The following is a 26097-nucleotide window of genomic DNA, read 5'->3' as shown; positions in this document are numbered from 1 at the left end:
TTCTAAAGTTTCATCATGCTATTCAAAGTGTCACTGTCTATTATGAGAAGGAAGATTTACTTATTTTATACACATTTTATTATTATTAAATTGTCACCTTAATGATAATGAATCTTTCAGTTTTGTATGGTCCCACATTCCTGTTAATTTCCCCTTTTAATCCTTCTATAATTATAACTAAAGTAGCTGAAAGAAGTAAAATCAGATTTTCATTTCAGAATATGAATAAAACATTTAGAGTGAAAGGTATCAACTATAATACATAGTATAACACATAACAAGTATGTATCCTTAGCAACAAAAACTTCCAGCCACTAGTTTGCTACACATGTTCCATTCCGTTTTTTCATATCAACTGAAGCTTTTATCTCCCTCGGAGCTCAATTCTAACAACACAACTTATCTTAAATTCTGACAGTGCATGTGAATACATAAGTAGCTTCAGTAACCTTGTGTTTATTTATTCTCTGCTTGCCATTTCCTACCTGGCATAGCCCTAAATTGTCATCAGTAAGGGAATATTTAATGCTGTATAAGATAAAGGTAAATGACTTCAAAATAATTTCTTTTTTTCTATGTTATAATTTTAAATTTTTCCATTATTTTCATATTTTTCAAATTCAGGTTTTTGCTTATCATGAACTCACTTATCTCATATTGTTTTATATTTCACCATTATCTATATTATTGTTTTACACCTACAGTCAGCATGCCTTGAGTATTGGTGGTGCAAAGATAGTTGCTTGAACAAAATAACTGATTGGCATTTTTAAAGATGATCATCTGGATTTTAATGTAGGCATGCTGTTCTGAAATTTATAATTCAAGATATATGGTTCCCATTTTCAATGTTATATAGGGTATCATTGAAGAAATTTTGATTGGACAGTTCAACTACATAGAACTGTTTGAAATACATAGAAGTAATTGGTTGAACATCTGTTGTCTTTTGTGTAGTGTCACCATCCTTCTTTCAGAGAATAAATCCTCATTTTCATTAAATCTATTTCAGATGTTCACATTTGTGAAACATTTTTCATTTCCATGACACTCCTGCTACTTACATTCAGGTTCTCTGTAGATAAGATTGAAGTTGCTTTGTTCTCCATATGAATGATATTCATTAACTGCTCCGTGATGGTCACTCTCAACCCAACACATCTACAGTCAAAGATGGTGACACTCAAAACTATTTATTGGAGTTTATATTTTCATAGGGTTTCTCATTACCAAATATAAGTTGGGTGATCCGGTCAAAACATCACTCTTAAAGTCTTCAAAACATATATCCTTCTGCCTTGAGAAGATAGTCAGCATATACAAGAGAAGTTGGTTTTGTTGTTCATGTTGTCAGGAAACTGGAATTAGTATGAGTGTCATAGAGTGGTAGTAAGCTCCTAACAAGTTGAGTCTGCAATGCAGGTTCAATTTTCAGTATCATTTCACATGCCTCTTGTATCTGTGATTTCCAGCTGTAATAAATAATGTTAGAGAAGTATAGACTTGACTATACTGACTTGCTTTTAATCATGTTAAACAAAAACAATGTAATTAAAGGTGACTGAAGCATTTTCATTTCAATAATTCTTGTTAAATTCTTCAATATCAACAAATGTTATTGATCTATAAACGCTCTACATCACCTATTCCAGCATACAACTAGAACTTGTTTTATTGACCTTAGATGGAGAAAATTATCAGTTAGCTATGGCTAAATTTGAAACTAGGTTTGCATGCTGTTCTGAAAACTCTAACAAGCTGCTTGTTTCATTGTCACAGTTTGCTTTATGTTGATGAGGTTGTTGTTGTTGTTGGCACTCCGTCGCTTACGACGTCGAGGGTTCCAGTTGATTCGATCAATGGTACAGTCTGCTCGTGAAATTAACGTACAAGTGGCTGAGCACTCCACAGACATGTGTACCCTTAACGTAGTTCTCGGGGATATTCAGCATGACACAGTGTGACACAGTGTGGTCCGTTGAATTACAAGCACAACAGAAACAGGAAGAAAGAGTGAGAGAAAGTTGTGGTGAAAGAGTACAGCAGGGTTCACCACCATCCCCTGCTGGAGCCTCGTGGAGCTTTAGGTGTTTTCGCTCAATAAACACTCACAACGCCAGTCTGGGAATCGAAACCGTGATCCTATGACCGCGAGTCCGCTGCCCTAACCACTGGGCCATTGCACCTCCACGTTGATGAGGTAAATATATTTTTAATGAAATCTTGATATACTTTTCATTTTCCAAACTTTTTAGAGATGTCATATACCTAATAATATTCATACACATGATTTCTATCCTGGAAAACAGGTGAACAAAAGTCTTAGAACAGTAGTAATTTGTTTTTTAAAAAATGCTGTTACTGACAGATTAAAATGAAGAGAACTGAATTCCCTGACAAAATATTTTCCCAAAGAAGTATATTTGCTTTCTTTGGCCAATTCTTTACTTTCTCTATAGTAAAATTCATTAATCTATTATTATAATGAAGATGACGATTACTTTCTCTTTTATCAAGGGAAACAAACAGTCCTTATTGCAAAGGCACAATTTAGTTCAATACATACAAATAAACAAAATACAAATTATAAGTTATGACACGTATGCATGTGTATTGGTGAAAGTGTATATATAATATAATTTAATATATAACATAATGTAATATAATATTATATTACATTGTGTGTGTATGTGTATGTGAACAGACACATGTAGCTGTGTAGCAAGAAGTTTGTTTCCTAGTCACATGGTTTCACGTTCAGTCCCACTGTATGGCACTGTGGGCAAGTGTCTTCTACTATAACCCTCAGCTATCCAGAGACTTGTGAGTGGATTTGGTTGACAGAAACTGAATATATTGTATACATATGTATGTGTATATATATATATATATATATATATATATATATATATATATATATATATATATATATGCATATTATATGTATATAAATATTGAACTGTTAATCCCTACAAATTCTTTTCTCTCCATTTTTGTCTCTTTTCTCTCTCTCTCTCCATTTTTTTTTTCTTTTCAAAGCTTTCTGTCAAAGAGAATGGGCTCAAAGGCATGGATTGGACACTTTGACCAGAGCTGGCAAGCTGCACCAGACTTCAATTGGATTTGGCATGGTTTCTACAGCTCAATGCCCTTCCTAATGCCAACCACTTTTCAGAGTGTACTGGATGCTTTTACACAACACTTCATAGGTGCTTTTGCATGGCACTACCATGCGTGTTTTACACTATATATATATGGCTGAAGATTAGCATCATGCTTGAAACTCCTTAGTACTCTGAGTTTCATGCATGGTATTCATCTTCAGCCATTGGTCGAGAAAGGTCACGCAATGTCACAGTTTGATGTTGGTATTTCAGCGACAACAATTACTTGGAAATTACTGCATGGTGAACAGGAAATCAACCCTTGTAATTAGAAACCTGATTTCAGACATTAGCAATTGGGAATCTAAACTCTCTTCCAATAGGGAAATCTTTAATGGAACTGCTCCCACCCCACTATAATGATGCTTTGGCTAGGAGCAGATTTTCTGAGAAGCTCACATATGTGGACGATCCCCAAACCCCTCTCCTTGCCCCAAGAGAATTAGGAAAAGGAAAATTATCTGATCTAACCTCCCATTTAACCTAGAAGTTTCTATCAACATAACCAGGAGTTTCCTATTGTTAATTAAGAAACATTTCCCCAAAGGCCATAAGTATTACAAACTCTTCAATCCCCATAATGTTAAGGTGAGCTACTCCTGCTTAGACAACATTGCACACATCAACAGGCATAAAAATGCACCCACACAACCCTCAACCCCAACCTGCAATAACCGAAATCCCACTACCTGTCCTCTAGAAGGATCCTGCCTCTCGAGGGCTGTAGTATGCAGAGCCACCCTTGCACCATCCGATGGCATCACTAGGCACTATACGGGTATGACAGCCAATGACTTCAAGGAAAGGTACTCCCAGCACATACATTCTTTCAGATCCAGGGATAGAGAGAACTCCACTTCTCTGTCGCGCTTTCTCTGGAGACTCTGTGACCTCCGAGATGAAACACCCAGCATCAAGTGGACTATTGTCAACAGGATGTCACCATATTCAGCTGAGGCCCCTAATTGTCAGCTCTGCCTCCATGAAAAACTGCATATCATCTACCAGCCCGCAGTATCCATCAACAAGAAATACGATCTGTCCTATTGCTGTTACCAAAGGTATACTCTTCTGGTAAATTTCAAGCCACTGGCCATCAACAACCTGTATATGCCTCCTTAGTACCAGCTGCCCCCACCTGCACCAAGATCCCTGTCACCAACTAGCCCCCATGAACAGCACCGCAAATCAAACAATCTCCAACACTTCTTCGTGCCTGTCTACCCACATACCCTCACCCCTTGTACATAACCACACAAGTATATGTGTGTACATGAGTGTGCATGCATGTGCATATACACCTGCACACTGTATGTGTGCGTGTGTGGATATATGAACCATGCAGTCAATTTCCTTTTAACCATGCAGTATTTTCAAAGTAATTGTTGTCGCTGAAATACCAACATCAAACTGTAATACCACATGACCTTTCTCGACCAATCGCAGGCTAACATCCATAATAAACATTGACTCTCTTCAACCATCCTCTCGTTCAAACTCCAATGGCCAAAGATTAGCACCATGTTTGAAAATCAGAACACTAAAGAGTTTGAATCAAACTGTTTTGATCCATACATGTAACTCCCAGTAAAGGTGTTGAGTATCCTTCTTTCATTTGTCTACTCACTCCTGACCCATGATGACCTAAGGTGGTGTCATTCTTTTTCATGTTGCCTTCAATCATAGTGGACATGATTTTCTGAGCTTCTCACTCTACCCTCCTGTCTGTACTCCTTTAGGACAGTTTTCATTTCTCCTTTGTGTTATCCATTCTTGTCTTGTCTTGCAGCCCCAAGGTTTTACGTTGTATATGTATTATCATTGTTAATTGTTGTCTTTGTGGAACCCTAAGCCTTTATTCTGTTTATTATTTTGTTCCTCATCCATCCACTAATGGTCTCATCTCAAACCCATTTCATTTTATTATGTTTAGGTCCGATTCCCGGCAAGTTTCTTGTAGGTGCCTCCAGAGTGGAAGCAATATTATCGATAATGGCTGAAATTGCATTTGACTAATGTTTTCTGTCTGCCTGTGTATTTAGTATGTGTTCATTTATTTACTACATGTTTTTTAATCATATATATAGGGGTAGGTCATATTTTCCGTTTGTTGTATTTTTATTTAATCCTGAAAATATTATTTATGTAACGAATGTACTCCTTAATTTTTTACCTATATATATATATATATATATATATATATATATATATATATATACACAGTGGGGGGAAATAAATATTCGTACATGTCAAAATTCTTTATTTATTTAATTTCTAATGAACATAAATGGGATATACCAATACTATATTTGCATACACATACATAAACTAAGAATATGCAAAAGAAACTAATAAATTATAGTAACTAATGAATTTATATACAATTATAAATATTTAGGGGTGAATAGAAAATTTGTTTCCAATCTTCCATGAAAACATGTCTAGTTCATGGGGAATATTACCTTACATGGTAACAGGTGAGTGTTGTTGACAGAAAGAGCATCCAGCAATAGAAAACACCCCTCAGCAAATTCTGTCTGACCCATGGCAAGCATGGTGAATCATTATCCTCCTCCTCATCATCATCATTTAACACTTGCTCTCCATGCTGGCATAGGCTGGACAGTTTCACAGAAGCTAGTAAGCCAGAGGACTATACTAAACTCTACTATCTGCTTTGGCATGGTTTGTACAGCTGGATGCACTTCCTACTGCCAACCACTTTACAAAGTGTACTTGGTACTTTTGTTTACATGGCAGAAGCGTTGGTGAGGTCACCAAGTAATTTGCAAGACAAAGATTTCACAGTTGATAGAGGGAGAGATATTGAGTGATATAGCTTTGTGCCAGGTGATATGAGGTTAAACTATGATAGAGAAATAGAAACAAGTATCTTGTTGTAGAAATGGTTACCCCAGTCAGTGGGAGGGAGAGAAAGAGACAGAGAGAGAGAGAGACAGACAGACAGACAGACAGACAGACAGACAGAAAGGGCAAGCGAGAGAGTGAGGGAGAGAAACAGAGCAAAGGAGATGGCAGTGATATGCCAGGGCATACTCTCAAGATACAAGGAGATGAATGTAAATGGAATGACTGAGGATTGCCCAGGGTGTTTGAGTAGGGAGTTCACAAAAGGACAAAAGAGAAAGAGATGGAAAGGAAGGAATGCAGTGGGTGGTGAACCACAGGTGTATAGGGGGAGGCAACTGGATAGCATTTATACAATTGGCAAGGAAAGGAGAGGAGAGAGAGACAACCAAGTGATGTTGGGCTGCAGGTTTTGGGTGGGGAAACAAGCATAATGCATGAAGAAAAGATGAATCTAATTCCTGTGTGCTCTTAGTGCTTATTGTTCCTGCACATCTGCCACATACAAAGACTACACTTTCTGTTAATCTATCTGCAATACCACTGCATCTCTTATGTATCCATAGTTTACACTGGGTGCAAAAATAAAAATAATACTGACATCTCATTTTAACAGATATATTTATCAAAATTACATGAAAATAACTTGAAATACTAAAGAGTAAATTTATTCAATAAAATAGCCATTGGCTTCAACCACGGCCTCCAGATGACTTTGGAATCTCCTGCAACTCTTCTTGATGGTTTCCTTATTTAAATTGATGAATGCCGCTATAATTCTTGCCTTCAGTTCATCTTTGGTGTTACAAGAAGTTTGGTTGGTTTCTCGCTCAACTGTGCCCCACACATAATAATCAAGGAGGTTGCAGTCCAGGGAGTTAGGTGGTCAGATGTTATGGGTGATGGGGTTGCAGAAATTGTCTGACAGCCATGACTGGTTCTCCTGCTTATGTGGCATGGCGCAGAGTCTTGTGTGGCATGATGCAGAGACATAGGTTCTTCCAGCACTCACCCTCTTGACCCAGGGTAGCTCTACCTACTCCAGGCACTTGATGTAGGGCTCTGTGTTGAGTCTGAGGCCACGTGGGAAGATGAATGGAGGCATAACGTCACCATCACTAGTGATCACTCTAAACACCATGATATTGACTGGATGTTTGATTCTTACCACTTTCGGTACATGTTTTAGTCACTCAGATTGATGCCCAACACTCTGAAATGTTCGTATTGGAGCTTCCGGCACAAATGTCAAACAGTACAAGATGTCATTTCCAAATTTCTGGAAGAGTGAATTGCATCATGGTGCTGTTTTTGTCACAGATGGTACCCAACTGACCCTACTATACTGTGTAGTCAACAAAATCAAAACCAAACAATGTGCATGGGTGAAATTAAAAATATAAAATGATGACAATTTATCCATTGCACCCTGTATATATATATATATATATATATATATATATATACACACACACACACACATATTGTATATATGTGTGTGTGTGTATATATATATATATATATATATATATATATATCATCATCATCATCGTTTAACGTCCACTTTCCATGCTAGCATGGGTTGGACGATTTGACTGAGGACTGGTGAAACCGGATGGCAACACCAGGCTCCAATCTGATTTGGCAGAGTTTCTACAGCTGGATATGCTGTAGATGAGGTCTTACATTTGGCCTCCATTCATTTTAATTGATAAACTACATTCCTCATAGTTTGTCAATTAATTAATTGGGCTATATGAATAAATATTGTTAATGCAAAATATAGATTAAAATTTTATTTGGTGGAATTCATGTAAAACATAGAAATTTAATCTTTAAATCTTCTCTTTAGCAAAAAAAAACATGATATTTTTTTCCCTTACTGCATAAACTATAAAATTTAACTTATTTCATTTTATTACTGTCTCTATTAACAACTCCAGAAACACAGGTGGGGGGGAGGGTCCGTGATAAAAAGAGTAACAGACATACATACAAACAGAAAGTGAGAGAGTGTATGTAATTATCTCTTTTATTATGTTTTCAATTTACCATTAAGCCTAAAAACATGTTTTCATGGCTTCTGAAAGATTGACAGCATTACCCAGGCTTAGTCTACCGACAGATGTTGACTTTTAGAAAACAACAACTCATAAAGTTGAAGTACTATGGCAACTGACAACTTGTGCGAGGAATTATTTTAGTTTGTTTTGCTCAGAGTATTTTCTATACCACATATTTAAGAGATTTAGAGGCAAGATAGTTGAGTGAATAGCAGTCTACTAGCTCTTGAGATCAAGAGTTCAAAACTGAAGCATAAATTTCATTTCTCATTTGTGTGATAAGGAATGACAGTATCTTTATGTTTTAAAGTTCCTTGGAGATGTGGGGGGGGTTAAGATAACAAAGTAATGAGTCTTGCCAACAGGTATAGACTATTATGGATTTCTCTGCCTTTCTATCCTATACACAACTTAGCACATTTAGGGATTAGTCTTTCGGAAGCCTGTTGGTAAACCGATCAATTATCTTCTCCTTCTGTCTTTCTCAACTTCTTCATTTTTTGAATTCCTGTTTGTTATGAAGTACTCAAGGCTTTTTCTTCTCCTATGGTATCCAATGATCTAAGTCTGTTATCTTCTTAAGTTGTCAGGAAACTTTCTAATGCTCCTTGTACATCTAACAAATTCAACATTTGTCACTTTATCTCTAGTAATGTTATTATGATGAAATGATTTTTTTTTTCCTTTAAGGAGAGACCATGTCTGAAACAACAATTTTTTTCTTTCCCTGCTACACAAAGTGTTACAGATTTATTCCATTTTTTTTTTTTTAATTTTAATAAAGGTAGTAATATTCAGTTTGAATTTTAATTAGTTGGTGATAATGATTTTGTACAGAAAAAAAGATCTTTTAAGTAAACTGTTTAAACAAAGAAGCTGGTAGCAACATAGTGAGAAAGAATTTGGAGAAGAGAACTAGAGGCATCAAGTTAACAGCTTATTTACTAGCAAAGTCTGACATCATGTTTAGGACTTGTTAACATACCAAGAAGTGTACTGAACAAGTCACAAGTCACAGTGGGTTGATAACAGGGATCTTTGTGGTTGTCGTCACTGCATGTTGAAATCTTTAAAAGAATTTTTTAAAGTAATATATAGATGTAACTGTTAATGCTGAATCCGAATTTGTTTATTCATTTATTCCAGAAAATTTTGCAAAACTTCTACAGGTGTTCAAACTTTGATAATTTTCAGAATTTTCAGCCAATCAGAAAACAACGCCTCTTCCATCATCTGTCACAGTAATGAGAAAGTGTGACATGTAAAAACATTAAACTAGCTACAGTAAACAGCAAAAAACATAAAAAACTTTGTAAGCAAATTAAATATTTAAAAGATACAAGCAAACCAACAGGAGTTGCTAGAAATAACAATCAAAACAGTAGTTAATTTGCTCATGTGTCTAAAAAGAAAGGTTTTCAACCAGTGTGTGCTGCTTACAATTACATATACATCTAAAAATAGACTACCAACAAGAGCATCGAAAATAAATTAAAAGCAACACAAAGAGCCATGGAAAGGAGAATGCTGAAGATTAACAAAAGTATTAATAATAAACTTGAATTGTTGAAAAACACTATCTTGTAAACTTCACATTTTGCAGTGCATTGTGTGATATAAAAAGATATTTATTTGCTTTAAATTTTTCAGAATGAATCCTTTTGTAGAGTTAAGTCTGCCAAACGTTTCTTCACCTCGTGGACTGCTACTTAACTATGATTCTTCAAGCAGACCACCAGAATCCCGAGGAGGTTATCGTTTTGGACAGCTTAGCAAGAATTCGTTTTTTACCCGACACAACCCACATCCAAAAAGAGTTAAACATATAAAAGGTAAAACTGCAATCTTTCCCTTTTCTATACAGCTACAAATAAGAATAATTATTTCTTACCCACAAATATTTGAGTATGATACAGAGTTAATTATAAGACTTTTAATAAGGAATCTTCAATTAATTGATCAGCTTAAATTTAATGTGTGCATGGGATGTGAGAAGACAATTGTAGAAGGGATGCCAATTCTGGGTGTCTTTGCAATATAAAGCAGTGAAATAGTTACAAGGAATCAAAACAAGCTTATAAACTTAATTTACCATCTCTCTCACTTCCTTATATAGTTTATGTGAACCCATCTCCCTTTTGTCTGTTTTGTTGTCATGGATTGATAGATTCTCTTCTTTCAAGTTATTAGTTCCTGATTCTGCTGTACTGCTCAATGCCAAAAGTGTGGGTACATGCCGAAGGATGTGTGGGTACATGAATTTCAACCTATGAATAAAGCCAAATCAACAGACCTACTGTAATCACCAGGAGATGACAACCAAAATAACTGGCATTTACAGATGAGAAAAAAATTATATTTAAAACCTTGAATAAACTGACCAAGAAACTCATCCCAGACTAGTTGCGCTGGAACTTTGTCAGTGACCAATTTGCAGATAGTGCAATGGAAATTTTGACTCCAAATAATAATTAAGTTAGCAGTTTTTGTATGTTTTAAGTGGCTAATACATGTCTTCAATGCTGTAATTGCTTTAGTTTCAACACATAGACTCAGATCAAATCACTTGCCAGACAGGTAGATCTCTAGTCTTCTAATTTTATATTACTCACCTTCTCTGTATAGTTGCTTAAACAAATTACATTAACAATATAAATTACAGCATAAAAGAAGTATATGTCAGCAAAGGTTGTACTGAAATTTTATCACTGCCATACTTGTCACATAAAGTGTAACCAAAGTCTACCCACACTACCATCACTACCTCTTATAAAAATCCTGATCACGTTTTTGGAAAGGCCATTTCAAATTAAGCTGCTGAGTGACTCTTTGGAGAGGCCATAAAATTCTTTTGTAATTGCAATGCCATTCTCTCTCCACTCCTTCCCCTTACCACCCATATTTTCTCTCTCTCTCTCTCTCTCTCTCAAATAATCTATTTACTTGTCAGCTGCATAAATCCCTGTTAAGCTTGCACACATGCTGGCTGTCATAAGTACCTCCTCCTCTTCCTCCTCCTCTCATATTAACTATATGTTACCTGACCAATTTGTTAATTCTTTTATTAAAAAAAAAACATATGATCTAAGAGGTTTTCACTCCTGGTTTCTTTTCCTGTCTATCAAATCCTTCCTCCTCAAAATGTCAAACCTTTGGAATCCTGCTTTGCTACCCACCACCCACTATCTCTTTCCCTGTAATTGTCATCTCACAGGTATTCAAACTTAACATTATTCCTACCAATCTCAACAGCTTTAAAGGGCTTGTACAGGACATGGACACTGCTCTTTCTTGCTAATGAAACCTTTGAAAAAAAGAGTGAAAATGACATGATGGTGTTCATTATCATCATTATCATAATTATTTGATATGGCTGTTATTATCTGTTTATTTACTCATTAAATATTTTTATATCTAGAGGGCATACAGCCTACTGGTTAGGGTGTTACACTCATGGATCACAAGATCATGGCTTCAATTCTTGAAACAGGTGGGGTACAAAAGACTTCATCCCATGTTGTTCTTTGATCACTTCAAGAGCAGACATGTGGTACACCATGCACCTACTTAAGTAACATCGATTTGATGGAGAGAGTGAATTAATGTACAGCACATACATTTAACCACTATAAATATATAATCATTTTTGCAGATTGTTCTGCAAGAAATTGCAGAACCATTTTTCTCGGACTACGAGAGACTACTATCATATTTCATATCTATATCTAAATGATATTTCAATCTTTACAGGTTTGCTAGATGTACCAATATGTACAGTACTTGATTGGGACATACCTCCTATTTCTCCCAGAAAGGATTCAGGATATAAAAATGAAGTGTCTCTTTCTTTTATATCTGACACCGAGCGATTCAAAAGACTAAGACATTTTTACAAAGAGAAAGTATTACCCAACTATGGACCATGTAAGTTCCTTCAATATTTGCTGTTGATTGTTTAGAGTTTTGAAGAGCTTAATGTAATCAACATAATAACAGATAAAATACCCAGTGTTAGTTAGTTATAAGCTTATCCGTTCTTAGTTCTAATCACACTAAGATCAACTTTTTCTTTCTCTTTTCAGGATTAATTTAACCAACTGTTTCCAGCTTTCAAATTTATAGCTTTGTGCCTACATTAGAAATTGAGATTTTTTAGCATTCCAAAAGTCAATCTGGTGACAGATGGGCCCTACCAAACATACTTGTCCTCATCACACTTTATGAATATAATCAAACTGAGAGACAATGTTTATAAGATCACTAATACTGAGGGCTAATATAAATCATAAAGAAGTGGTTTGCATATTATTACACATTTTTGGTAGCCGGTTAGATAAACTGGTCATAGCTGGATCACCTTTCATCACAGGTTTGCTTGATCAGGGTTGGCCTGGGGCTAAACAGCTTTTAATACCACATACATCACTACTATATATATATATATATATATATATATATATATATTCTTGTGGGGATACCTGAAAGAGAGGGTTTACATCAACAAACTGGAGTCACTGGTGTAACTGAAGGAGAACATCATTAGAGAAAGCAGAGAAATGGGGTCTGAAACTCTTGACGCTGTTATAGTGCAAGTTTTGGAAAGAGCACAGGCATACAAAGCTGAAAATGGTCGCCATTTAGGCTATGTCATTTTTCATATGTGATGTAATGGTGTTGCAAAATTTGACTTGTGCATATTAATTTCCATTATGTTCCTTTATATTGTATCAAAATTTCATGCATTTGTAAAGTTAAGGAAGCTATTAAAAATTGAAACCCATCAGTGACTTTTGGGACACCCTGTATAAAGAGAGATCATAGAAATATTCTCCAGTGGAGGTATGACATACTAATCTTCTCTGACAGTACCAAGGCACAATCACTACACATATTAAGAAAGCTGTCTTGGAGTAACACATTATCCCCACACATGAACTATATAAAATTTCACATTTCAACAAATGTTATGTCTCACAGAGTCTGGTGATTTCTTATGATAACTTATCATCATCATTTAATGTCCATTTTCCATGCTGGCATGGGTTAGACAGTTTGACAGGAGCTGACTAGGCAGAAGACTGCACTAGGCTTCAGTATCTGTTTTGTCGTGGTTTTTACAGCTGGATGCACTTCCCAACACCAACCATCCTACAGAGTGGACTGAGTGCTTTTTACATGGCACCAGCACAGGCAAGATCAGTTTTGGCATGATTTTTACTGCTGGATGCCCTTCGAAATGCCAACTAGTTTACAGTGTGGACTGGATGCTATGCTTTTTATGTGGCACCAGCACTGGCAGGGTCAACAGAAATATGTAACCAAAACTGTATCTCAAAGTCTAAGGCCTGGAAATATAGCCCTGATTAGATTTCATGACTTACATTGAATTACTGCTTATTTATCTAAGGGAGTCCTGCTGCTGTACACATAAATATCCTAGATCACATCCTAAAGTACATGAAGGATATTAGAAAATTTGCTAAAACCCACTCAGCAATTTGTTGCTGTTTCACATGTATGCTGCTTCATCCCTGTGTCCCTTCTATTGTAGCTACAAACCCTCTGAACCAGTTACCTACATACCCATCATACCATCTACCTACACTTTGTAATCCATGCTGTTTTACTCTCACCTACCCAAGATGCTAAATATTTTGTTCGTCCTCTTGGAGCTTCAACCCTCTACATACATCAGTTTACAAATGCTCAAGCATCAACCACACCTATCTCATCTTGTATCTAATATTTTAAAATATGTTGTGCATGTTACTATATTTTAAAAATTCATTTCATTTACAGTAGCCTTAATGGAGGATTGGAACGATGAATTCCACAACTTTACAAACCAGCTAGGACTTACATTACAGAATACAAATGTAAAAAGTCAATTTCCTAACAAAGCAAAGGACAGAAAATCTCATTCAAGTGGTTGTGTGTATTCTTCAGAAACCGGTCGTTTAATTCCGCCTCCATCTAGAGCGATCTCAAAACATCGGATGCATACTGGACAAAGAGAATTATTAGCCAATCCAGCACTAGGTATAGTTGACCAACAAGAATTAGAAAACACTGTGAGTTGCTATCTTTGAACATGAAGAATACATTATTTCTGTAAATATTCTTATATTTTGATAGGTCTAGGAGTTATTGTTAGTCACTGGTCAGCCTTGACTTGATCTTCGCAAGCAGAGTTTATATATATATGTATATATATATATATATATATATATATATATATATATATATATATGTATATAATATATATATGCATACATATATATATTTTTTTTTTAATTCATTTTTTTTTTTTAAGTTTCAGCTTAGAGCTGCGGCCATGCTGATGCACCACCGTGTTGCTACACTGTTATTACAGGGAGCCTCTTACAATATGTGGCACTTGGTGAAGAATGGAGTTTGATTTAGCAACCCTCATTTGCACCTCCTGCCGCGAGGTAGGTTCATCTGGGACTCTCGATAGGAAGAGGTCCAACTTTGATTTAAAAACTCCTACATCTACTTTGTGCAGATTCCTCAGGCTCTTTGGGAGAATATTAAAAAGCTGTGGGCCCCTGAATCCCAAGCTGTTGCAGTAACTGGTCCTGAAGCGCGATGGCATTGCTGGGATCTTTGGCACTATGCAGTGTCGTCCCGTTCTAGCATTGGTGTAGCTTTCAATGCCAAAATTTGGCACAATTCCTTCCAGGATCTTCCAGATGTATATTACTGCATACCTCTCCCGCCTTCTCTCCAGGGAGTAGAGTCTTAGCTGTTTCAGCCTTTCCCAGTAGCTGAGCAGTTGCAAAGAGACAATCTTCTTTGTGAATCTCCTCTGGATTGCTTCAAGGTCTGCTGTTAATTTCAGACTGGTGGGTGACCACAGCTGTGAGCAGTAATCCAGGCGGCTGAGCACGAATGTCCTCCAGAGTATCATCATGGTTTCCTTATCTCTGGTTCTGAATGTTCTCAGGATCCATCCAGCCAATCGTCTGCACTTTGTTGCCATTCTGGTAATGTGCACTTGGAAAGAGGTATCATCACTCATGTCGATACCCAGGTCTTTCACTGATTTAGGCTCTGGGATTGAAATTCCCTGTGGACCAGTGTACTCTGTAAGTTTAATATTCAGTTTTGGACGTTGGTAGCACAGGGCTTGGAATTTTTCAGCATTAAACTGCATATTATTGTCCTCAGCCCATATATAGATTTGGGTACAAGACGTCACAAACTGTAAACAACATGCAATACGAAAGCAAATGAGTTGATATGCAAACAACGAGAGAAACAAATGAAAAACAGGTCAAGTAACATAAAGATTGACCCTTCATCAGTTGTCAGCTGTCCACCTACTCCTCATTTCGAGCATTGAATGACATATGAAGTTAAAAGTTATGGCCAGTCATAGAGTGACCATTGGTTTCACACCTATAAAACGCTTAGCAGTATAGGCAACTCATCAAACTCAAATGGCTGAAGGTAACCTTTCTACATGAAAAAGAAATACATAACAGTTAGTTGGTTTTGTAAGCAAAAAATAATTGTCCATGCTGTGAGAAGGACAGGGTTATCCCCCCTTACATCGGCTCTGGCTGTGGTGATATTTGAAGGGGCTGTGGTGGGACTATTGAACGAATGGGGAATTCCAAGTTTGAAACTGGAAACATTTTAGATGAGAGCATTGACTGAATACTTCTTTCCTGCTTTACAATCACTGTCATATCTCATGTGTGGTACACCATGCACATATACAGACAATATTGATTTGACGGAGAAGTGAGTTCATATACAGTACAAACATTTTATCATTATAAACAAATCATTTGTGAATGGTATTCATCAAGAAATTGCAGAATCATCTTTCTCAGATTTAAGAGACCAAGAAGAAAGAAAAAAACTGAATAGAATCTGTTTCCAATCGATCAAATTGGAGTATCAGAGAATTGTATTCTTGGTCCACAGGCATCTAAAAGCATACACTTTTACAGGTTTATGTAACATTCTAACTTTGGTACAAGGTTTCATGTTCATAGAGAGAAGCCTTGTTGATACAACCAACTTGTTATCTAATTAATTCAGGAATTTTAAAAAAAGGTTAAGAAAACTTCAGTAGGATTTAAACACAGACTATGAAGTTGTGTATCTCAGCACAACACTCTACAGTGTCAACCATTCCACAGTACAACTGATACAAATAATAATAATAATAATTTCCTTCTAGCTCTTAGATGGGGATTTAATTTTTTTTTTTTAATTTATCAAAATGGATTTTATTGATTGAATCCTACATTATCAATCTCAGAATATAAAAATTTCAGGAAGTGACATCATCTGCTCCTCCACAGTCATTTTCTTTCAGTTAGGTAGAAGACTATAATTTTATAGAAGAGATAATAGAGGTGATCATAGTTGCTTCAATATATTATTGATAGTTATTCTGTTAAAAAAGACAGCAAGCTGGCAGAATTGTTAGCACAATGGGCACAATGCTTAGTGGCATTTCGTCCATTATTATATTCTGTGTTCAAATTCCACCAAGGTTGACTTTGCCTTTCATCCCTCAGAGAGTGAGGAAATAAGTACCAGCTGAGCATTTGGGCTGAAAGTAATCAATTTGCCTCCTCCCCCAAAATTGCTGGCCTTGTGCCAAAATTTGAATGCAATATCTATTCTGCTAATACACAGTGGGAGGGATGAATTTCAAAAACCTCAAGCTTTATATAATATAAAGTACAGTTTACAACTATTCTGAATTTTCTTGGCCTTAGAACCTCAAAATATTAACTTTTTTTGCTTAAACATAGGCTGTTTTAATGAAGAAGAAATAATATGGTTATGTCTGTGACAGACTGTCATCTCATTCAGAGTGGTGGGAGAGTGTTGTAATCTTTGTCACTCATACACTTAGGAACAAGGTAAAGCTGCAGCCTCATCAGTCTCTGGACTCGTGAAAAATAAGAAAACAGAATATGGTGATGTGACAGTCAATTTTATTAGCCATCATCTCCATTGCCCAACTAAATCTAAATATTAATATGCTTCTTTTTTCTCTTTAATCAGGTATTAACTATATTATGTCAGATTCTTCAGACCAGTGATATGGAGGCTATTCAAGGATGGTTAATATGTGCCAGTGATAAAGGTATAAAAATTAACTCTTCAAGCTATAACTATTAACTATTCAAGCTATAGCTATTAACTATTCGAAAATTAACTATTCAAGCTATAAAGCTATGCTATTTTAGACAGTAAATAATTCATATATATGTATATATGCATGCATATACATATGCATACGCATGCTCATACATGTACATCATCATCATCAACATTATTATTATTTTACATCCATGCTATCATGGATTGGACATGCTGACACAGTCCAAGGCAGTTCATATTCAGAATTATTTCCTCTCTAGAGGGCAATATAAAATAAATTAAATAAATAAATGCAGTATTTGCTAGTGTATAAGATGCATTTTCACATACAACACACCTCTGTTTTACAAGTATACTTTGTGGAAAAAACAAATTTAGCATGTTTCATCATATACTTATTGAAAGATATTTTAGAATCGTTTTGTCAGGGAAAATGTAGGATTCTGTGCATGTAAATGCAATGCTGTGACAGTATATAGGAATAAGTATGATACCATAAACTTCTCATATTTAAACTTTATTTTTCTGGCACTCCATCAGTTACAAGAATGAGTGTTCTGGCTGATCTGATCAAAAGAACAGCTTGCTTGTGAAATTAATGTGCAAGTAGCTGAGCACTCCCCAGATGCATTTATCCTTAACATTGTTCTGCGGGAGATTCAGTGTAACACAGAATGTGTTAAGGCTGGTCCTTTGAATCACAAGTAAACCTCATTTTTGCCAGCTGAGTGGACTGGAGCAATATGAAATGTAGTGTCTTGCTCTAGGACACAACACACCACTGGAAATAATACTGATGGCCTTATGATCATGAGCTGAATACCCTAACCACTAAGCTATACACCTTATTTATTATTCTTATGGTCAGGCTCCAGCTTGGGCCATGGCAACAAAGTCCACTTGCCACACTTCTTGGTTCAACATCACTGCCTCAAGGTCCTGAATACACTCCAGGCCAGTGTTTGCAATCAAGTTGATATGTGATGATGTTTTCCTCTTCTTACATCACCATGAAGTGGGTTCCACAAAACTAATTTAGACGCCTGCAGTTCAGGGTAGCACACATAGAGACCAGATAGTTGCAGCCATCTTTGCATGATGTTCTTGCTAACTTTTGGCAGGTTTCCAGGAAGGCATTCATTTGTCATGTTTTGCTGCACTTTCACAAACTACACTATACTAGCACTATAGTTCAACTTATCTTTCAGTACAACCACATATTTGCTTATAGTTTGGTCAACAGAATTGCCATACAAGATGTAATAACTTGTATTTTTGACTATGGTATTCTGTGACTGCAATTGACCACAAGAGTGATACACCACTACTATGATTTTGTTGTCATTTACTTATTGCAGACAGATGAAAATTAAACATTCCTTTCATCTTTCTAGGAGAATTTCCATTTAGATAATTAAAAAAGTTTCTTAAAGTTGATGTAATAATTAATTAAATGATGTAAGACTTATATCAGGAGTGGGTTATATATCCTGGGGTAGGTATAATGAGATGATGTCACTTGAGCACATAACTACCAATGTACCATAGCAACATTTTGTAAGTCTATATTCATATAGACTATAATATTTTAGCTCATTTTTAATATTTTATTATTAGTAACAATTATTGTGCTGAGTAGACTTATGCTTATCCAGCTCTCTAGAGTACAACACTTGGTCTCCTATATGTAATACAACATTACACACCAGACAATTTTTTTATACATTTAAAAATAACAAAAAGTGCATCTTATACACCTACAAATATGCTAACTCAAGGTTAATTCATTTCCCCTAAGTACCATGAAATAACAGATGACACTTTACTTATAGAAAGTTGGTAAATCTAATCATGTTCTGTTTTGTTTTATGGTTTGTTTTTTTAGTTACATATTTATTTTTACCTGAAGCAACCACAGATGTCACTAATAATTAACACAATGATATTTGTATTATGAAGTCATACTTTGTAATACAAATATGAATGTAAAATTGAAATAAAAGATTTGTTGGATATTGTGCTGGATTCAGTTATGGTTATGCAGACTAATATATAAAAATTTAGTGTCTTTCCTATGGACATCATGCATTGTCTTACAACAGATATAAAGCAATTGTTGGGTTCTTTGACTGGGACTACTTCTGTATTACTTGATATTAACCATATTAAATCAATTGTTTAATTAAATTTTATGTTCCAGAAAAAAATTTGGTGAGCAACTTGATAAAAGCAGCTGTTCTTAGCCAAACGAATAACAGTGTTAATGTTCAAAATGTGAATGGCAGAGAGCATCACCAAATAACAACTCTGCCACCTATAAGAGAGAACACAGCAGTTAAGGATATAACCTTTTCCAATAATATTAATCAAGAAAACAGGAAAAAATCTTCAAAAGTAGACAGGTAACCTTTTTAGTTTAAATGCTTCAAATAAGCATTTAAAATTTCAAGAAATATCAAATAATCTCAAAATAGTTTCTATCCAGCAAAATCTCTGACTGTGGCTAATTAAATAACTAACAGTCCATTAGTTATCATCATCATTTAACATCCATTTTCCATGCTGGCATGGGTTGGACAGTTGGACTGAAAACTGGTAAACTGGGGAGTTACACCAGGTTCCAATCTCATTTGGCATGGTTTCTACACCTGGATGCCCTTCCTAATGCCAACCACTCCAATAATGTAGTGGATGCTTCTTAAGTGCCATTTCTTACATGCCAGTTATGAAACACCGGCATTGGCCATGACAATGATCTCACTTGGCTTGACAAGTCTTCTCAAGCACAGTATTTTGCCAAAGGTCTCAGTCACTTGTCACTGCCTCTGTGAGCCCAAAGTTTGGTGAATATTAAAATTAAAGTTAAGCAGCTTTAATTAGTATATATTACTAATTCCTTTCTCATTAACAGCTGACTACGTACATAAATCACCATGAACTCCTGTATATATGTTAAAGCAATCATTCTCAAATGTTTTGTGCAAATCTCACATATTCATTATAATTACAATTTGGTATTTTTTTATCTGATTTTCTTCTTCAGAGATAATAAATACATCTGGTTTGAACATCTTGTAATGCTCTACAAAGCATACTAAAGCATATTTTCATATTTTGAATGAAATACAATACTTATGTAATATTTAGAACACAACTTAATGAAAGGTTCATGTACAAATTATGATGGAACTTAGCAAAAGCTAAGGTCCTAGTAAACAAGAGATTAGACAGGACCCTTCACTCTTCTGGTAAATGGCCTTGCTCAGTATGTAGGAAGGGTGTAAGCAGAAATCCCATTTGGTGTACCCAGTGCAAGCTATGGACACACAATAGTTGCAGTGGAACAGCAGGAAAGTTAACAGAGAAAGTAGTGTTTGTGTGTAGATGTGCAGGAACCATAAAGACTACAGATATATGGGAATGTTGGTAACCAAAGGTCTTTCTTTGAGTGAAAGGAGGATTGTATGATGCATGTGTACAAACTGCAATGCTACATGGTAGTGAGATATGGGTCCTGAATGCAGAGGATATGTAAAGACTAGAGAGGAATGATGCTGGCATGCTCTGCTGGATGTGCAATGTCAGTGTACATGTACAGTAGAGTGCTGGTGTACTGAGAGAAAAGGTAAGCCTAAGCAGAATCATATGCAGTGTACAAGAGAGGAGACTGTACTGGTTTGGTCACATGATGTGGGTAGATGAGGACAGTTGCATGAACAAGTGCTGATCACATAAAATGGAGGGAAGTTGTGGGGAAGGGAGACCCAGGAAGACATAGGACAAAGTTTTGAAGACTAATCTCAAGATTTTGAGCCTTACAAAGGAAATGACAGAGGACTGAGATATGTGGCACATTGCTGTACTCAAGAAGACCAACCCACCACAACAGAATTGGTATCCTAAGACCAAAGTGTTATGTAAAAAGCACCAGTGTTGGTACCATGTAAAAATCACTGGTGTTAGTGTTACATAAAATGGAGCCAGTACACTTTTTAAAGTAGTTGGAAGGCCATCCAGCTGTAAAATGAAGCAAAAGCATATTACTGAACCTGGTGCAGCCCTTGGTCTTGTCAGTTCATGTCAAGCTATTCAACCCATGCCAGCATGAAAAACAAATGTTAAATGATGATGATGATGATGATGATGATGGAAGGCATTAATTTAAATTAAGAATTAGGGGTTTTGTATTTTATGAGCAGAGGCAGTCTTAAACAGTTTGGTATTAAAAGAGTTAATGAATTAAAATTTTCAAGATATTGAATACATCTCAGAAAATATAGTAATAAATTCTAATAGTGATCACATTCAGGGGACATTTTACTGTTTCACTGTTTTGTCATGTGTTTCATTTGACCAATAGCAGAATAGTCATCTGCCTGCCATTTTAACTCTTTCATGGCTTTAATCTTTTTGACTCAGCTCTCTTTTTGACTGCCTTAGATCACAAGAAACATTGTGCTGGATGTAAAATCACTAGGGAATCTTAATTTCTATCAGTTTATAATATATATATTATCTCTGTTTTTCTTTCCTTTTTTTTTTTTTGTCATTTTCTTCTTATACACATTCAACCTAACAAGTATATTATTTAATTGACTTTGTAAAGCACAAGCATGTATATGCATTTTCTACAACACATTTAGGTAAACTTAAATTTGATTGATTTTGTAGCACTGATAAACCATGTCCTAACCACCTTTGAATTATCATACCAGTAAAACAAATAAAACTGAAAGAGGTTTACTTCTATTAGCATATGGGGGAAAATGTGAAACTGTATGTCATCTGTTATCATCATTATCTTTGTGAACATCCTTTAATTTTCTACAAATTTATTTCTTAGTAAATGAATTAATAAACTTTAACATTCTGTTTTAATTTATGAAGGTTAATTCTTGAAAGTCCAACTGAACCTGAAGGAAAAGCAGCAGGAAACCAGAATTTTCATAATTCAGTGTCAAATAGACCTTCAACAGACACAAAAATAAATGAAAGTGATAAATTAAAAGATCATTGCTGTATGTATAAATTATGTAATAGTAAATTTTATAAAATAATAATTTTTCATTACTTTTTTGTAAATGATTGAGTAAATTTAATCCTTTCATTACCATATTTCTGTTGAAATACACTGCTTTTGTTTGAATTCTCCTTTAAAATAATAAAAAATTTAGTAAGCTAACTTTATCATTCTTATTCTGGTATTTGAAACATAAATTAACATGAAATTTCAATGGAAGGTTTTAGTTTAACTTTCTTTTGAAAAGAAAGTTTGTCTCATAGAACCAGTAGCAAGCTGCTATCAAAAGGGTTATATTGCATTTTGGAATTAGTTTTCTTTTGTTTATTCAATTAAACTCTCTACACTCGTACTAAATGAATTTCACTTCAGCTCAACTTTTTCCCAAACAAGGATCTCTGAGATCAATGCAGTAAGGAAAAATTATATTACCTCATTTTTCAATTAATTTGAATCATCTCATAAATGTTATTTGCCAAGAATTGTCAAGTCTATATTTCTTTCATAAAGATAAAGTTTTTTATCTGGTGTCCCTATGATCTAATATGTTACCTGAGTTTCCCCAACATTTAAATGAAAAATACCAGAACATATTAAAAATTAAGGCACTCTATTGTATTTTCACAGGCAATGAAGGAATGAGAAGATCAGTAGAAAAATATATATCGAGAGATGAAATTTTGAACTGGAAACCCAAGGAGCAATAATTTTTTTTTTTTAATAAATTTAAAGATCTGTCAAATAAAATTTCTAGATTTATCTTCTTTTTATATTCAAAATTATCAAATTCCATTAAAGAATCCATGATCACAGAGACTGGATGCTACTGTTATTGTTACTGCCCCTGTTGTCATTATTATTTTTTTTTTTTTCACTTTTAATTTGCATGTTTGTTGACAATCACTTGTTGAGACACACACAGTGTCCTGGAGTGAGTGAAGGATAAGAGATGTTACAGTATGACTGAAAGCTTAGGGAGGGGATGTGGCAGGGGCAGTAGTGAAATATCTTCATGTAATACAATACAAACATTTAAATTGATAGGGTTTTTCTAAGGATGAGGGCAGTACTTGTCAGTATAACCTTTTGGATTTCTCCAAGACCTGCTTTTCCTGGGATCTTATCTAAATGTTTCTGACATCCCTTTTTTATCATACCTAGGGCACCTACAATAACAGGAACAGTTCTCACTTAAAGATGCCACATCTTTTGTATTTCAATTTCCAGGTCCTTATATTTACTTAATTTGTCAAATTCCTTTACAGATATATTTTTATCAGTGGGAACACTTACATCTATAAATCTACAAGTATTTTTTTCCCTGTCCTTAATAATTATCTCTAGCTGATCTGTCAGTGTTGACTGGAAAATCTCAGAGGATAGTGACATTTTTACCTTCAATGACTGGCTCAGGATGGTGTTCATACCAGTAAGCAGGAGTGCTGACTTTGTAGTGTTTACATATTTTCCAATGTAAATACTGTCCTACCCTATCATGGGGATTTTTGTATTCATTTGGTGTCAGCACAGGACATCCTGAGATGAGATGATTTATTGTTTCATCAAATGTGTCACAGAATCTGCATTTAGGGTCAGAACCGTTTTGAAGAACATTAGCCTGGTAGTTTTTAGTAAGCAAGCTTTGATCTTGTGCCACTAATATGAAACCCTCAGTCTCTGCTTTCAATCTTGAGCTTCTCAGCCACTGATGGGTTGTTGCTTGGTCTACATCAGCATTTCAGCTTCAAAGTATATACTTCCATGCAGAGGCTTCTGACTCCACCACTCCACAATTTGTTTTGCCCATTCTTTTTTGCAGTCTGCTTGATCTGTTTTGCTTGTTTTGTAGCAGTGGTTTCAGGTTCTTCATCTAATTTAAGGTTAATCCCAAGTTCCCTTGCAAATTTTCAAGCTTCCTTGACAATAGAATGTGATCTTTTTGCTGCTTTCATGTTTGTACACAACATCAGAGTCAACAACTGTCAAACTTGGTGCAAATTCACATTAAGAGTCTCCCTACCAGTATGTACTGAAATACCCCAGAGTAAGGTCACATTCTACTTCTCTAATATTCTTTCCGGCATATACCTATACCATTTTTTTCCTGTTGCTATTTCATAATGCTGACATAGCTTCCAGTACTGACATAACTTCCTAACTCTTATTCTGCTCCATTATTTCGGTGTTTTCTGGTAGGGTGGATTTGATCCTGCTCTACGAGGTGGTATCGAAAGGTTCCCAGACTAATTATGTTCAATAAAAAATAACTTATTTTCTTAAGTTTTAACATCATCTCCTTTGAAGTAGTCACCATGTGCAGCAATACACTGGTCCCAGCATTCCTGCCACTTTTGGAATCCAGCCTGGAAGTCATTTTCCATAAGCAAGTCAAAGACTTTCTGCAATTCAGTCTGGATCTTGATAACAATGTTAAAACAACAAACTTTGAGCTGCATTTTCATCTTGGGGAAGAGATGGAAGTCTGCAGGTGCTAAATCTGGTGAATAGGGTTGGTACAGAAGTGATACCATGTTGTTTTTTGGCAAGAAACTCACAAGTGAGGAGAGCTCATAGATCTGGATGCTTTTGCTAAGTATCCTCTCTCAAACAATTTCAAAATGTCGCAGTAGACTCTCAGTCGATGGTCTGGCCCTGGAGGATGAATTCTCAATATACATATGGCAGATGTCAAAAAAAAAAACGATGAGCATGTTCTCAACTGAGCTGCAGCTCTGTCATGCCTAATTCAGACATGGATATGAAGGGCTCTTCCATTGTGAGGATTGCTGCTTCATCTCAGGGTCGTACCCGTGGACCCAACTCTTGTCACCAGTGATACTCCTCGACATGAAGGATGGGTCACCAGTGGCATGCTGACAGAGATCTTGACAGACTTCAATGCGATATTCTTTCTGTTCAGTGGTAAGCAGGCAGGGGAGAAACTTGGCAGAGACACACTGTATGTTCAATTCAGATGTTAGGATTGCCTGCACAGATCCTTATACAGAGCAACAATATTAGTAATATCATTGATTGTCCTCCAATGATATTCATGCACAAGCTGATGAATTTTATCCACATTTCTTGGGGGGACGTTTGTGGTAGGTCTTCCAGATCACTTTTCCTCTTCCAGGGATGTTCTTCCACTTTTGAAGCACTTGTGCCACTCAAAACATTGTGTATGACCCATTGCCTCATTGTCGTAAGCTTGTCAAAGCATGCTCGATGTCTCTGTAGCAGACGTCCCAAGTTTAATGCAAAATTCCACGTTGGTTCTTTGTTACAACTTCCTGTCCATGACAAAATCACAGACTACAGCATACATGTGATCACAAAAACACAAATTTCACAACTTGCAAAGTAAACACAGTGATGTCATTTGGTACACTACCTCATGAAAGTCACTGCTAGCTCTCGCTGTGCACACATCCATGTGCTGCCATCTGTTGGTGCACTACAGAACTAGTCCTGGAACTGCTTGATATCACCTTGTACAGTCACAAAGTCATCAGTCTCAGCTTGAAGTCTTGTATTTGTTCTGAGTTCAAATCCTACAAAGATCAATTCTACCTTTCATCCCATATTGTACAGGAGCTTGCATCAACAGGGATAAGTTAATTGGCTTATAACTAGGCACCTGGAGTGGGAAATCCATACTATCTAGAAATACCCCAGTGCTGATTTATGTTATTAGATTCAATTAGGTTTGGTAGTAGTCTGGTTTGGAATGAGTTTCTAGGTAAAAAGGAAATGTGAAGAAGTTGTGAGCAGGGTGGCCAGTCTCATGCAGAAATGGACAGAGAGGAATTTATCACTGAAAAGTCAAGCA

The 26097-nt window shown here is 35.8% G+C and overlaps 1 protein-coding gene across 3 annotated transcripts; it reads left to right on the top strand.

Moving 5' to 3' along the window:
- Nucleotides 1–203: 203 nt before the first annotated feature.
- Nucleotides 204–23106, top strand: LOC106874951 (protein TBATA). 3 transcript variants are annotated; one of them, XM_014922874.3, is made up of 8 exons: nt 204–543; nt 9746–9927; nt 11846–12019; nt 13895–14166; nt 17150–17231; nt 19449–19650; nt 22136–22266; nt 22896–23106. In XM_014922874.3, the coding sequence occupies exons 2-8, from the start codon at nt 9747–9749 to the stop codon at nt 22973–22975; spliced, it is 1122 nt and encodes a 373-aa protein (XP_014778360.1). In that variant the 5' UTR covers nt 204–543; nt 9746; the 3' UTR covers nt 22976–23106. The 3 variants fall into 3 exon arrangements, with proteins under 3 accessions (XP_014778360.1, XP_052824190.1, XP_052824189.1); XM_052968230.2 differs by lacking the exon at nt 204–543 and adding an exon at nt 8273–8544; XM_052968229.2 differs by lacking the exon at nt 204–543 and adding an exon at nt 8675–9638.
- The last annotated feature ends 2991 nt before the right edge of the window (nt 23107–26097 follow it).

This window comes from Octopus bimaculoides, chromosome 5 (genome assembly GCF_046866305.1).
Source record: "Octopus bimaculoides isolate indiv1 chromosome 5, ASM4686630v1, whole genome shotgun sequence".
Classification (NCBI taxonomy): Eukaryota; Metazoa; Mollusca; class Cephalopoda; order Octopoda; family Octopodidae; genus Octopus; species Octopus bimaculoides.
The sequence above is the reverse complement of the archived record's forward strand: the minus strand, read 5'-3'. Positions and strand labels throughout refer to the sequence as shown.